The sequence below is a fragment of the Leuciscus leuciscus genome (assembly GCF_965113295.1).
Source record: "Leuciscus leuciscus genome assembly, chromosome: 7".
NCBI lineage: Eukaryota > Metazoa > Chordata > Actinopteri > Cypriniformes > Leuciscidae > Leuciscus > Leuciscus leuciscus.
Window position 1 is genome coordinate 40,756,179 of NC_138731.1, and position 14,866 is coordinate 40,771,044.

At 35.2% G+C, this 14,866-nt stretch overlaps 1 protein-coding gene across 3 annotated transcripts in view; it reads left to right on the forward strand.

Moving 5' to 3' along the window:
• The first annotated feature begins 12,426 nt into the window (after positions 1-12,426).
• Positions 12,427-14,866, forward strand: part of LOC309502394 (legumain-like) — a 165,187-nt gene continuing 162,747 nt past the window's right edge. The window contains exons 1-5 of one of the 3 annotated variants that reach the window (XM_082174802.1): positions 12,427-12,535; positions 12,892-12,982; positions 13,106-13,203; positions 13,710-13,791; positions 13,916-13,986. In XM_082174802.1, the coding sequence (XP_082030928.1) occupies positions 12,435-12,535; positions 12,892-12,982; positions 13,106-13,203; positions 13,710-13,791; positions 13,916-13,986 (443 nt within the window). In that variant the 5' untranslated portion in view covers positions 12,427-12,434. Of the gene's footprint in view, positions 12,536-12,881; positions 12,983-13,105; positions 13,204-13,709; positions 13,792-13,915; positions 13,987-14,866 lie in introns of all 3 variants that reach the window. The other 2 variants (XM_082174803.1, XM_082174804.1) reach the window with 2 other exon arrangements.

Genomic DNA, 14,866 nt, shown 5'->3' on the forward strand with positions numbered 1-14,866 from the left:
ATATATTATTTATCTATATATTATCTATCTTTTAACTTTTTCAGATTTATTTGTTTTGGTATTACTAATGACAAACGGTCAAAATGCTTAGTTTCCTAACCACAAAAGAATCATCTAAAATCTCAAAAAAGCTGTTTTTTTTCCTTCAAATATTTAAAAACATATATTTTATATTATTATTAATAATATTATTAATAATAATTAATTTGTACATTACATATTAATTTACCAAATGTATATTTTGTATATATTTTCAGTATTCTATCTGCACATAACTTTGCTTTACAGTAATATTCAAGCTTTTCTAAACTGTTAGTACTAGTTTCAGGTCATCAAAAATGCGAGGTTTACAGACATTCTAGCATATTTTCAATTATGTTAGTCCAGTAGGCCCGGGGTTTTCAAAGCCGCCAGGGGGCGCCAGGGGGGCCGCAGCAAGTTGTAAAAAATAATAGCGGTGAAAAAAAGAAAAGGAAAAAGTAAAAAAAAAAACGTAAAAATAGTTGTTAATATGAGTCTTTTTTATGAAATAGCATTATAATAATTTGCTGCATAGCCTATCTGAACATTATACTTTTAATGCTAATCTTTAAATTGGCCGATTTTCACGTGATTTTCAGTCTGACATATGCCGATTTTATGCTGTTCAAATGCACTCGGGCGCCGCATGATTAACATTGCGCAACCTCAGCATCACATGCACACGGAACGCACATGTAGGAAACCTTGTGAATTATGGCCGTTTCAGACCGCAAGCGCGAGCGGCGCGTGAGCAGCGCGAATTTTTGTGTAAATCGTGTGTAAAGGCCCGTACACACCGGGATGAATTTCGCGCGCGATATTCGCCAACGTTTAACGCCTCGTGACTAAACAAAGGGCGCCAATGTGAGTGTGCACACCGACGCGAAAAACGCCACGCGTAAAAGCGTAATTTTTTTTTAAACGCCTCGGGTTCGTTTTTTTGGTTTGACGCGCCGCGTCAAAAACTATCCGACCAATGAGATTGCCGCTTTTGCTCACGTGTCTGGAGCTTCTGAAGTTACAGTAAAACACAACTTGGGGGCGCTCAAACACAAAACGGTCTTGCCGAGCAGCACACATACGTAACAGCGAAAAAGATATACGCCAAGTAGCGTCTACACTGCCCATAGACAGACACTGCCGGGAAGAAATGACGAGGAAGATGCAAGGCAAGATGAATGTAGAGCTGCTGGTCTCGTTGGTGTCGGAACATAAAGAACTATATGACAAACGCGACAGCGACTACAAAAATCTTGTTAAAAGAGAACTGTTATGGAGTGGTATTGCAGAGTATAGACTGTTATGGAGTGGTATTGTATTTCTGTTTTACATTAAGCGCCATCTAATGCCAGGGAATGATTTTGCATGTTCACTCGGCTCATCGTCAGCGAAAAACGCTTGGGTGTGAACACAAAAAACGCGTTGAAAAACGCTGGCGAATAACGCACGCCGATATTCGTCCCGGTGTGTACGGGCCTTAAAGGGGTTCTGGCGTAAATTTTCGGATTCATTAAAATGTTCGTATTTTCCAAATGTTAGTTGGTACGAAAGAAATCTACACCTGCTCCCAGCCACGTGTAAATAGTGCGTTTAACATCCGAACGTTTTGCTCATTAATAAGGCTGCATTTTAATTCACCTTAATCGGGTACATATTTACACTGCATTTTGAAAACATATTATATAGTAAATACATACGTTTTTTCTTTTTACTTTTACTATGAGAGCCAGTAATAGCATCTGCAAACGTAACACTTTAATCAAATAATTAATTGCTTTCAATAGGGCTGGGCAAACTAATAGCCCCTTAATTGTTACGGAAATTGTTTCCTATAAAATGCCAAAATCAGGCATAACAAGAAACATTTACGATGGCTGATATAGCGCTTTTACTAGATTTGGCAGATAGAGCGCTGCGCAAAAGGCGTATTTTCAGAGACCGCGCAGACTTACTTGCCGAGAATGATGACTGGTTAATTAGTCGTTTCAGGCTACCCAGACCAGTTCTTTTGCATTTATGCAATATGTTGGAGGCCAATCTTAGAAGGCAAACTAGAAGATCCCATAGCATTCCAGCACACTTGCAGGTGTTGTCCATGCTTGGTTTTTTGGCAACAGAAACATTCCAGCGGGAGATTGCAGACAGGTCAGGGATATCTCAGTCATCCATGAGTCGCATCATCCCAGATGTTCTTGATTGCATAATAGGGCTAATGCCCCAATATATAAAATTCCCCTATAATCTTGTTCATCAGTTTGAGGTGAAGCAAAGATTCTTTGCTATTGCAAACCTGCCAAACGTAATGGGAGCAATTGATTGCACACACATTCGCATCAAGGCGCCATCACATGATGCATTTCCATTTCTGAATAGGAAAAACTATCATTCCATCAATGCACAACTAATTTGTGACGCTAAATGTGCACTACTTAATGTAGTGGCCCGCTGGCCAGGGGGTTCTCGTGATAGTTTCATTCTTCGGAGCAGCTCAGTTGCTAGACGTTTGGACAGGGGTGCAGTTACAGACGGATGGCTAATTGGAATGTACAATTTTATTTATTCACAATATTTGACACTTTCCCTCCCCTCCCCTACACTCAGGTGACAATGGTTATCCCCTGACACCATGGCTTATGACCCCATTGATAAATCCCCAAAGCCGGTAGGAGATGGCATACAATGAAGCACACGCAAAATCTCGGTCAGTTATTGGGCACAAACAGTATCTTAAAGGGGCGCTGGCGGTGTTTGGACACATCAGGTGGTACACTGTTATACAGACCAGAAAAGGTTTGCAAAATAATATTGGCCTGCTCTGTTCTACACAACATTGCCATGGAACATGGTCTGCCAGACCCAGAGGATATAATTAGACCTGATCATGGTATGGTGCCTCCAAGGTTGCCTATCCGACACTTAGACATACCTCTTGCTGCAATTGCAAAGCAACAGGAACTAATTCTACGTTTCTAAGAGTATGTATGTATGCATTAAAAAGCAAGCGCACAAAATAGTTTCAGTAAACTTTATTTCTTATGTTTAATAGCATCACATATTTCTCGTATTCTTACATTTATTTATTTTAATGTGTCATTTATTGCCAGCACAGCTTGATAAATTTTGTCTTGCTTATCCAGCACTTCCTGACTTAAAGCCGTCTTCTGTGCAGAGGCAACACTGCGGGATGCTGCTGGATATACCGGTTCAGGGGCCGTAATCGTGAATACGATTTTTCGAAGTGAACTAATTCGTTTTTTGCAGTCAAGCTTAATGTCGAACCATTTTCTTTTCACTTCTGGGACTGTTCGATTAACAGATGAAACTCCATTAACTGCATCTGTAATATGCTGCCAAGCTTCCTTTTTTTTTAGGACCTGATACGCCACTATGTATGCTTGAAAATAAAATGTTGCGTTTTGAATGAACTTCAGATATTAACTTCAATTTCTGAATCTGAGAAATTGTTCTTTTTTATCCGCTTTTGAGAAGACATGTTGAAATCCTTCGTTTGGTGTCATAATATGATGCCCATATATAGTTGTCAGTCGGATTTAATGGGCGGGATTTATGGTAATTGAGAATGAGCGTGCACGCGTGTCCCATTTACGACTGATTGGAATTCATTAACACACACGTTTCACTATCAGATCTGAGGTTTACGAAGTATTTGTGAATCAGGAGAAGAGTTTTCGGGAAAGTCTCTTTACGCGCAAATCACTCACATATTTACTCGTATATTTACGAATGTTTCATGAATGAGACCCAATGAGTGCATTCACACCGCGAGTCAAGCAGGAGCGTCGCGTGAGCAGTAGTGAAGCTGAGGGTTTCGGTGCCGAGTCTATTTTTGCAGCGCTGCTCACGCTCAATTAAAGTGAAAGCACACTTTTGATGGACAAAATAAATATGATTTCACAAAAAAAGTACCTAAAATGCACATAATTTGCATGTTTAATGTATTTTAACAAGAACTGGTGTAAGCTATGTCAGAAAAGAAAATGAAGACTCAAAATTATTTATAGAAAATGTACCCATTTAAACTTGTTTTTATTAATCAGTTTGGGTAGAAGTGGTGTTTTATATAATATATATATATATATATATATATATACTATAGAAAATAAATATTTGTGTGTGCTGTAAAGTGGTTAGAAAAAAATGAAATCGGAATGGCTAAAATCTGTATCGGCAGGTCAAACTTAATGACAAATCGGAATCGGCAGAAAACTGTAATCGGTGCATCTCTATAATCTGTCTGATTGGCTGGTATCAAACACCATCACATAATCTGATGTTCACCTAGATGTTTTATTTATTTATTTCTACATTTGCTGTAGTATCGTCGATGGGTTCAATAACACATCCTGCAAAAGGGGGGCCTTTGCCAAAACCTAGTGGTATTTGGGGGGCCTTGTCATGGAAAAGTTTGGGAACCCCTGCTACACACAATTACAAAGTATCTTTTTCATCCACCGGCCAGGTCATGTTTGTAAACGAGAAGTGGTTCTCAAACAGTTTACCTGAATAAATAAAGGTTAAAACAACAACAACAAAATCTACACAAAATGAGTGTTTCATCGATATAAATGTTTAAAGTCCCCGTGAACCGGAAGTTGTAAACGACTTTTCTCCAGTGTTGAGACGTATTTCCAAGTGAAACGGAATATTGAATAGAGGGCGAGGTTTTACTTTAGTGCTCCTCCTCTCCATCTCTGCTCATAGCAGAGTAACGGTTTGAGGGGAGTGGTTAAGCGTTTTCAACCCAAGCCGTCAAACTGACGTCATCAGAGAAGGAATGCCATTCCAGACCGGAAGTAACTTTTCAGATTTTGATTAAAGATTACCACGGCAAAAAAAAAACATTTCTCTGTATTAACTTGCACAGATTAATTGTTCACCACAATACTAGTAATATGCGCTAACAAAGTAAATAGGGTTAATTTTGATTTCATGTCGACTTTAACTATATACAATAATGCTTATTACTATCAAACTTTTCATTTGCATCACTTGTGGTTCAGTTTAATGCATTTGTCAATTTTTAATCCAGCAAACAAGTTGTGCAGTTGTGCGTTTCCAATGTAATTGAAACTGTAATTATAATTCTGAGGACATTCTAAATGGAATTTAGTCAAATCCATCTAAATGCAATAAGTAAATGGATAGACCTAACGCGTCGTGGTCACAGAATCATGGTCACTATACAACTGTTGTGGTATAGTGTAGTGAGTCTGACGCACTGTGAAGTTTAAAACAATAACCCGAAGCAGAGTTTAAATTGAATAAATATTGTTTCAGCCCGAAGAACTGTGGTTGAGTAAGCTTTTTTTTGTAACAAAACAACAACAAAAAAACAGTGTGTGGTTTAGTGCGAGGTACTGTAACAGTTACTACACGAAACCCTGAGACCCACCATGGGATTTATGGAACGGCACAGACTCGAACACCACCAGTGACTGCTTCTTCTAGAAGGACTAATGGTTCAAATGAAAAAAGAACGGACAATGGCAAAAAGAGACAAGGGGAGATCAAACCATTTCGGAGACTACAGACAGCAGACTTTCCACCTAGATGGAAAACAAGTGGGCAAAGGACACTCACACACCAAGAAATGCACACAGACTCACTGCACATGACACTAGACAGAGACAAATATATACACACTTGAATGCAGAAAATATGTACTGATTGCACATATGTGGATAAAAGATGCCCACACTGAGAAAATGGACACAATGAAAAACACATGCACATCACACACACACATTATATTGTATTATATTGATTGTAGATTTTTTTTGAGTTATCAAAACTAAACAATATGCTAATATCATTGATGCAAAGGAAAGATAGCCACATTGTGAAAGCCGAACAAGGCCTTGAAGAAAAAGACAAGATTTTGGCAAAACAAATGCATGATGGAGACTTAGATATTGCCTATTCTGGTTTAAGTTGGGATATACACTTTAAAACAGCTGTATGTGTATTCTGTATCTTCCTAATCATTTGCAAAATGCATTATCTATGTTTAAATGTCAAATTGCAGATACCTCCATGATCTCTTTAGGTTGTTTTGCGCTGACTGTGATGGTTCTTGAATGTCTCTCTTCCAAACTCAAGAAACATTTCATATAGTTTCAAATTTTAAGAGAGACTCTATGATAATTCTGCCAGATTGGATGGAGCTGTAACCAGTGTGCAGGAGGTGTCGACCCAATGACGGGTAAGATTCCCGAGTGGCCAGAAGAGGACAACCTAAGGCTTCACCGCCACTGGTCACCTGCCATATAGGGAAGGGAGGTGTATTCTGTGAAAAAATCTGGAAAAACAAGAAAACCTGTGGATGAACTTCGTGACTTATCATCTATCTTTAACTATTATGTATCTATATATTATCTATCTTTTAACTTTTTCAGATTTATTTATTTTGGTATTACTAATGATAAACTGTCAAAATGCTTAGTCCTAACCACAAAATAATTTTTTTAATATATATATTTAAAAACATATATTTTATATATTTTATTATTAATAATATTATTAATAATAATTAATTTGTACATTACAAATTAATTTACCAAATGTATATTTTGTATATATTTTCAGTATTCCATCTGCACATAACTTTGCTTTACAGTAATATTCAAGCTTTTCTAAACTGTTAGTACTAGTTTCAGGTCATCAAAAATGCACGGTTTACAGACAGTCTAGCATATTTTCAATTATGTTAGTCCAGTAGGCTACACACAATTACAAAGTATCTTTTTCATCCACAGGCCAGGGCTGGGTTTCCCAATAACGTTGTCTCTTCTTAGCGCGCTACTTAACTTAACTAAAGGTATACCATTACTAGGCGTGTTCCCCGAACCATACCTTAGAAAGCTGTCGATTGTCGAGTTCACGCGCGTGATCATAGGTAACTAAGCAACAGTGGTGGACTCGACAATCGACTACTGTGGACTTCGACTGAAAACAGGAAGTAAATACAGGTATGTGCGCTGGCTGAATTAACATCACTTTTATTCATATCTTTCACATCTACTGCAGTCAGATTCACCCGTGTTCACTCTGAAGGAATCACTCACATGGCTGGGCACTTGTAATGACACATCAAGGATGTTAAGAGGCTAAAAGCAGATTTAAAACGTGCCCCATTGAAGTCAACAGGGTGCAAATTTTAAAAAGAGGTTAACACGGTGTAGGCAACACCGATTTTTGTCGTTGTTCTCTGTACTGACAGCACTCCAAATTTACCCAAAAATTAGCTCAATGTTAAAATTGCCCGGAGTTCTCCTTTAAACAGCTGTACAGTATGTGTATTCTGTATCTTCCTAATTATTTGCAAAATGCATTGTTATGTGTTCTATGTTTAAATGTCAAATTGCAGATACCTCCATGATCTCTTTAGGTTGTTTCGCGCTGACTGTGATGGTTCTTGAATGTCTTTCTTCCAAACTCAAGAAATATTTCATATAGTTTCAAATTTTAAGAGAGACTCTATGATAATTCTGCCTAATTGGATGGAGCTGTAACCAGTGTGCAGGAGGTGTCGACCCAATGACGGGTAAGATCTGAGTGGCCAGAAGAGGACAGCCTAAGGCTTCACCGCCACTGGTCACCTGCCCTATAGGGAAGGGAGGTGTAATCGTGAAAAGGGAGTGAATGTGATGCTTCTTTTGGGCCAAGAGCATCAAAGGGGGGACTGTAAGAAATTGCAGTCTGCCTCGACTCAGATTCCACTCCAAAGTATATTTTATAATAAGCTCATTCCCAAAATGGCGTAATTATCCTAGAGAAGAAGAAAGTCATAAAATATTTTTTATGTACCATTAGGGTTGATCACATCCTGAGCAAATGGTCATTAATTGTAGGATTGAATTGTAGGATTAATTGGGTGTGGGACACAGAGAAACTTCTCAGACAATGGGGGTGCCTCAACTTCATTAACATACAGACCACAGCTGTTACAGCAGAAGCAACTTCATTTACATTACGAGTGGGGGAAACTGTAACAAGATGAAAGGTTTCAGATTTGGACATTCTGGGTTCATTTTGAAATTAAATTCACTTTTAATTTCTGATTATCTCATGCTTTACAAAGTCATTGACTGTTTCCTCTCAAATGATTAACAAATGATTGTTTAATATGCTCATGTGTTTATAAAATAATATTTTGTATGCTTTGTATCCTAACCTTAACTCTAACAATGTGATCTCAAGAGTATTTGTATGTATTTTTTCAAACACACGTACATTTACTTAGAATTGCATAGTCGCTAAAACATACAGTATTTATTTATTTATTTATTTATTTATTTATTTATTTATTTATTTATTTATTTATTTATTTATTTATTTATTTATTTATTTATTTATTTATTTAAGTGGTTATGTTTAGCTTTGGGGATAGGGTTAAGGGATATATATATATATATATATATATATATATATATATATAGTATAAACACTTTATAAGTATTTACAAATCATTTGCAAACTAATAGTTTAAAGTTAACTAATAGTTTATAAACTGTAGTTAATACATTAATAGACTATAGTGAATTCTTAAATTCATTGTCAATGTAATTAAAGTGTTATCATTTAATTATCTCATATGTAAAGAGTTAGGAAATGCTTTGTTAACAACTTATTGACTGTAAAAAGTTCTCAATGAAAATTGGGAAATGACATTAATTAAGTGCTTTAAACCTAATAATTATTGGACAATAATTGCATTAGTATTAAGAGTTCATCAAAATGTTTACGAATACATTAAGCCTATCCCCAAAGTTAAACATAACCACTTTCTATATGTGTGGCATACATAACATACAGTTACATGTGTTGCTCAAATGATCTTTGTCTTGCCTGCATGTTCACACACCTCTGACTCCCACATTTGCATTCCATTTCCACATAATCTGTTGAGAAATCAACAAAGAAAGGCAAGAATTTGAGAAAAAAAAAAGAAAGAAAAAAAACACTAACATGGAATTATGTTTCTGAAGAAAATGTAGAGGTTTTCAAATGAGTGATTCATTCATCACTGCTGCATGTCACACTGGTATTTTCTTTTGAAACATGTATGTTGCTGTTACTGATTTTTTTTAAAGATTAAAAAACAGGAATTGTCTTGTCTTTTAAAAATAAGTATGAACAGATGTTTCAAAAGAAACTGGACTGGAGTACAGCACAAAAATAAAAAAGAAAGAATATTTAATGTCACTGAATCATAGCCATTAAGTTCTCTCCTTATGGTGATGCATTTTGTAAGAATTGGGGGTTTTTTTGCATTTTTTTTTTTTTTCACCTTGGTAGTAATGTTTTTGTTAAGCTACATAAAAAAAATAAAAAACTCTACAGAAAATATCAAAAACACTAGTTTATGTTTAAAGATATTATCATTTGACCGAGTACTATAGACAAAATCAAGTGTTAATTTGGTTATTTTGAAAATATTATATCTGGACTTCCTTTAAATTAATTGTTTGATTTTCATATTATAAAGAGCAGCTGAATAAAGGTCAAATTTATTAAAATAATTTTTTTTTTAAAAGAAGCAAATGAAATGTATTTTATATAAACAGACGCTTCATTCTTGGAATGTAATCTATTAATTTTTATTTATTTTTTGTCTTATATGCATTGTTTTTATAATCCTTTTTTGTTGTTGCTATAATTGAATACCTGTAATATTTTGTCATGCATGCCAATTATCAGACTCTCTTGGAGCTCCACCTGTGATAGAGCTGTACTTGTGATAATTAATTTCGGCTGATGACCCCTAATTGCTAATTTTCCTACAAAAGGGTGAATGTTTGTTGCAGAGTGAGCACTGAAGATAGCAATGTGCTGAAACGTTTGCTCCTGTTCATTTGGTTTTAATTCACTTTGCACTTTTTGCACTATGCAATCCAGAAAAAAATTAAAAAATGTTTTGATAGACTTCTGTAGTCTGTGCTGAATTCAGTGTGCTGCCAGCCTCCTTCTTGCTCTTTTTGGAATTGAATCTAAATGCTGTCCCATCTGGGTTAAAATGCTTCATAAAAATATCTAAATGTCCTTAGATTTCTCTACATTCACTGTATATTACTAATGCACCCTTTAAATAACAAAAAATAATAATACTGTGACTTTGGACCAGGTTTTTGTTGGTCAATGGCGCAGTCTTTTTCAGTTCCTCAAAATAGCAACGGGCCACCAATGCGCCTGAACACACCTCGTTTTCAGACCAGACCATGGGCGCACAAAAGGGTGCAAATGCATTTGCTATTTAAACAACGTGGCGCAGGACGTGAAAATGATAACTACATCGGGCTGAAACAGCAAAAACCACATGCCGCAATGCGCCGGATGTGTAATAGGGCCCATAGTCTCCAGCACTAATACAGTATATTGGATTATTCCATTATTGGTTTTTAGAAAGACTGTGATTGTCTGATGTGGAATTAAATGTGGAAATAAATATTTAATTAAATATTTATAAATATTTAATTCATAAATCTTTAATTAAAAAAGTCATTTATTTTAACTCTTTTAAATATTACTATTGCAATTATTTTCTTCTAAACAGATTTTATTGTGAAATTGATATATTTTGTACATTTTGTGGTTTACATGTTGAAACTTATTTTGTTTTTGGTCTGATTAAGGATTACATCATGCCCAGCTTTCAACTGTTGAAAAATGGAAATGCTTTATTTGTTCTTTCCCCATGACATTTCTTATAAGGAATATTATTTAATTAATCTTCTACTTTTATTACCTAAATGTAGGATACAAAAAAAGGAAATTATGGGGGAAATAAGTTCAGCTGTAAACATTAGATTCTATTAAGTTATATGGTTAATTAAAGCATAAAAAAACATTATCTAACTTTACATAAGAGCTTCTTAAACAATAATTCTTCAATCACTGTAACTGTAATTAACAAAATAATTATTGTTTAATAATTAACAAAATAATTATTAAACAAGAATTATTTTGTTAATTACAGTTACAATGATTGAAGAATATGATAATTTGTAAGTACTTACTGTATATAATGTGTTATCCTCTATTCCATAGACAAAATGACTGTTATACTGTACAAACTGTATTTTTATGCCCTACCCCTAAACTTATGTTCACCCAATCACATGAAACCTTCTGCATTTTCAAAATAAATAAATAAATAAATAAATAAAATAATTCACTTAGTATGATTTATAAGCTGTTTTCCTAATGGGGACCAAAAGAAAAGTCCCCACAAGGTTAAAAATGCCTTGTATTATTATCCCAGTAGGGACATTTGGTCCTCACAATGTAGGGATTACCAGGTACACACACACACACACACATTTACAATCGTTGAATGCATTCTATTTTGACATAATCTGTCAATTGCATAATAAATCACCAAAGAAACAAGATAGGATTTTGACGAAAAAACTGATTGAAACAAGCGATTCATTCGTCATGAATTTGTGTGGGACAAGAGTTTATCTTAGTTTCATCTGACACTTTCATCTCACAATCTTTTCCGTTTCATGAGAAAGTCTGTCAAAACGTACCTTTAATGTCATTGAACTGAAGTCGATGATACAGTCTAAATTCTGAAATCTGTAAATCTCACAAACACAATTTATTTTCTAGTATTTTTGACTGAAAAGGGAGATTTGAGGTCGGTCTGTAATTTACAAATTTTCTAGGGTAAAGTTGTGTTGTTTTTAATGAGAGGCTTAACAGTTAGCTTGAAAGTTTTTGGGACATATCCTAATGACAATGATGAATTAATCATATTAAGGAGTGAATTTATGACTTCTGGAAGAATCTCCTTCGGTAGCTTAGTCGGTATAGGCTCTAACAAACATGTTGTGTATTTTGATGATTTAACAAACTTTGACAATTCTTAAAACTTTGACAATTCTGATACTTTCAATTTTGCAAGTAAAAAAAAAAAAAAATCATAAAGGCTTATTTAAGACATTACCAAATTTTTGCACATTTTGAAAATATTTCATCTGGACAGGATTTTTTCTTTAAAGTAACTGAGTTATAAAAAAAATCCAAAAGTGTAAAATAACTATATAACTTGTGATTTTGTGGAATCAAATTCAAATTGTGGCTGTGTGTATTTCTCATTTCTGACAAATCTTTACTGAAGCAACTCGCGCAAATGACATTCAATAAATAATAATAATTCAATAATAAATAAAAAAAATTCCAATTTGATTACTTGTATGTAACTGTTACTGTAACAAGTGTCCCACCTCAAAATTTTAAAAACAAATCAACTTAATTCCAATTCAAAACTCGGTTTCAGATATTTCACAAAGTCACCAACTGCCATCAATTAAAGTGAATATGAAAATTATTTCAAAATATGAAATACACACTCCCACCGGCACAAACTCTCCGCCCATGAGTCTCAAATGAAAGGGATAAACTGCCTATATAAAGACAGAGGCTGTCTGACTAAAACCACCAGAGATCAACAGGACAGGCACACAGGAACACCTGATACTCAACACAGGTATGATGGCATATGATCCAATCATCTACATACATAATCTAAATCAATAAACACTTTTAGCAACTGTAATTAATTATGTAGATAATTCGGTAAAATAGGAAAAATTTTGACCAGTATTTTTAACATCATGACGAGTGATTGACATTCAGCACTTCAGTTTAAAACCTGAACTCTTGTTATATCGTCCTAAACTTTATAACATATCTCCTACTTGTGTTCTTTTCTGTGTTTTTTAAAACGCATCATAAATGTATGAGCCATTAAAAAATGCATGTTAGCCAATTAAAAGCATTAGAAAAATGTTCATTTAGTTTTTTAATTGTTAGTTTTATTATTATTATTTTAGATTTCAATAGACTTTGCTTGGAAAAGGCTTTTGAAATGTCTGGAAAAAACTGGATTCTCCTTGTCGCCGGCTCAAAGGACTGGGAAAATTACAAACACCAGGTTTGTGTTTGAGTTTTTTAATTATTTTTGAGACATATTGCTCATAAATTCCCCAAGGTGTGATGTGCCTCAGTTTATAAATGATGACAGTAACTGAAATCATCTTTGTCATTTGTGTTTCAGGCCAATGTGTGCCTTCATTATCAGTTAATTAAGAAACATGGAATTCCTGATGAGCAGATTGTGGTGATGATGTATGATGACATCGCTCGCAATCCAGAGTGAGTAATTTGCCGAAGCTTTTGAGTATCATGTGTTTCATAGTGGATCTCAATCATACCCTGGTAAACCAGAGTTCTCGCGAGAGCACAAGTTGAATTTGCTCAGCGAGTTAATCTTTTAGATTTAGGTCTGGATTTCCAGGCTAAATCATCTGTGCTAAACATACTGCTAATTAGTAGAGTGGGAACAACGTAAAGGAGCACTTTTCTGGGGTTTGTTAAAAGCAAAATAGTAGCAAAAGGGGAAAATGATCACTAATGCATGATAACATAGCATTTGCATTACTTTCCAAAAGAGGAAGAAAATAGAGAGATTGATTACGGAAGACAGAAGAGAGAAATATGTCAAATCGACCGTCATTTCCTCAGACATGCATTACAAACACCCTCATAACAGCATCTGCTAGAAATCTTTGCTAATTCTAGAAACACGTCATCACAGAAAAGTGTGGATAAGATTGTTGGAGCTGACCGCATTTAACACTTTCCTTCTTCACTGCCTGCAGAAACCCAAGTGATGGAGAAATTGTCAGTGTAGTTGATGGTTCAAACGTGTACTCAGGAGTTCCGAAAGACTACACTAGAGAGGTAATATTTGTTTTGTTTTGACATGGTAACAAGTTTAGTTTTGTTTTGATGTTTTTATCCCATATCTGTGCACAATTATAACTTTCAACAATAATGATTAATTATGACAATTATGATCTTATAGGATGTGACCCCAGAGAACTTCCTGGCTGCTCTTAGAGGGGATACGAGCACAAAACAAAAAGTCATAAAGAGGTTTGTTTGTCTGTAAAGAAGAAACTTTCAGTGATATCAATGTCATGTTATTAATCATTAATATTATTAATACCTTCACTTTTGTGCAGTTAATTACGGGCCAACCACTGAATGTGAGGAAGCAGCACAGGTGCTTAGAGATGTAGCTTTGAATCTGAAATCACATACTTCCTGATCTCTCTCTCTCTCTCTCTCTCTCTCTCTATTCCTTATACAACCTTAAGTCATAGGGCTGGAGCCTTTCCCAGTTTCCTAGGCCAGAGTCAGGGGAAAGCACCCTGGACAGATGGCCAGTACTAAAGAGGCAAAAAGCAGTATGTGACAAAAGAAGCATGTCTGAATTCACAGAACTCATAAAAGAGTTGGCAAAAAGTCCCCAGATGACCTACTTCTTCCGCCGAGATTCTGGTTGTGTCCAAAATCACATACTCTTTTTAGTCGTTTTTTTTAAATAAGTAATTATTTCATGACTGCTAAAAAATTATGTTTTATATAGTATTAGTGTGTATAGTATGAATGTAATCTTTATGTACTACATTCGCCATGTTGTCATTATCATGTGACCAACCAGCATTTGCTGCTCGCTTAACCCGAGGGATTTATGAATGGCAGTGACGTGACACAACTGACGCTAGCTTGTCATGTGATAAGGACAACAATGCAAATGTGGTATGTACGGATTATTACATTCATACTACACACACTCATACTATAAAGAACATACTTTTTTAGCGGTCAAGAAGTATTAATTTATTCAAGAGTACCTACTCAGGAGAGTATGCGATTTCGGACGCAGCCAATGTGTTTGTCGAAATACACAATTTCTATGAATTAGGTGACCGCACCACCTACTGGTCAAAAAGCAATTGTTTCACGTTAT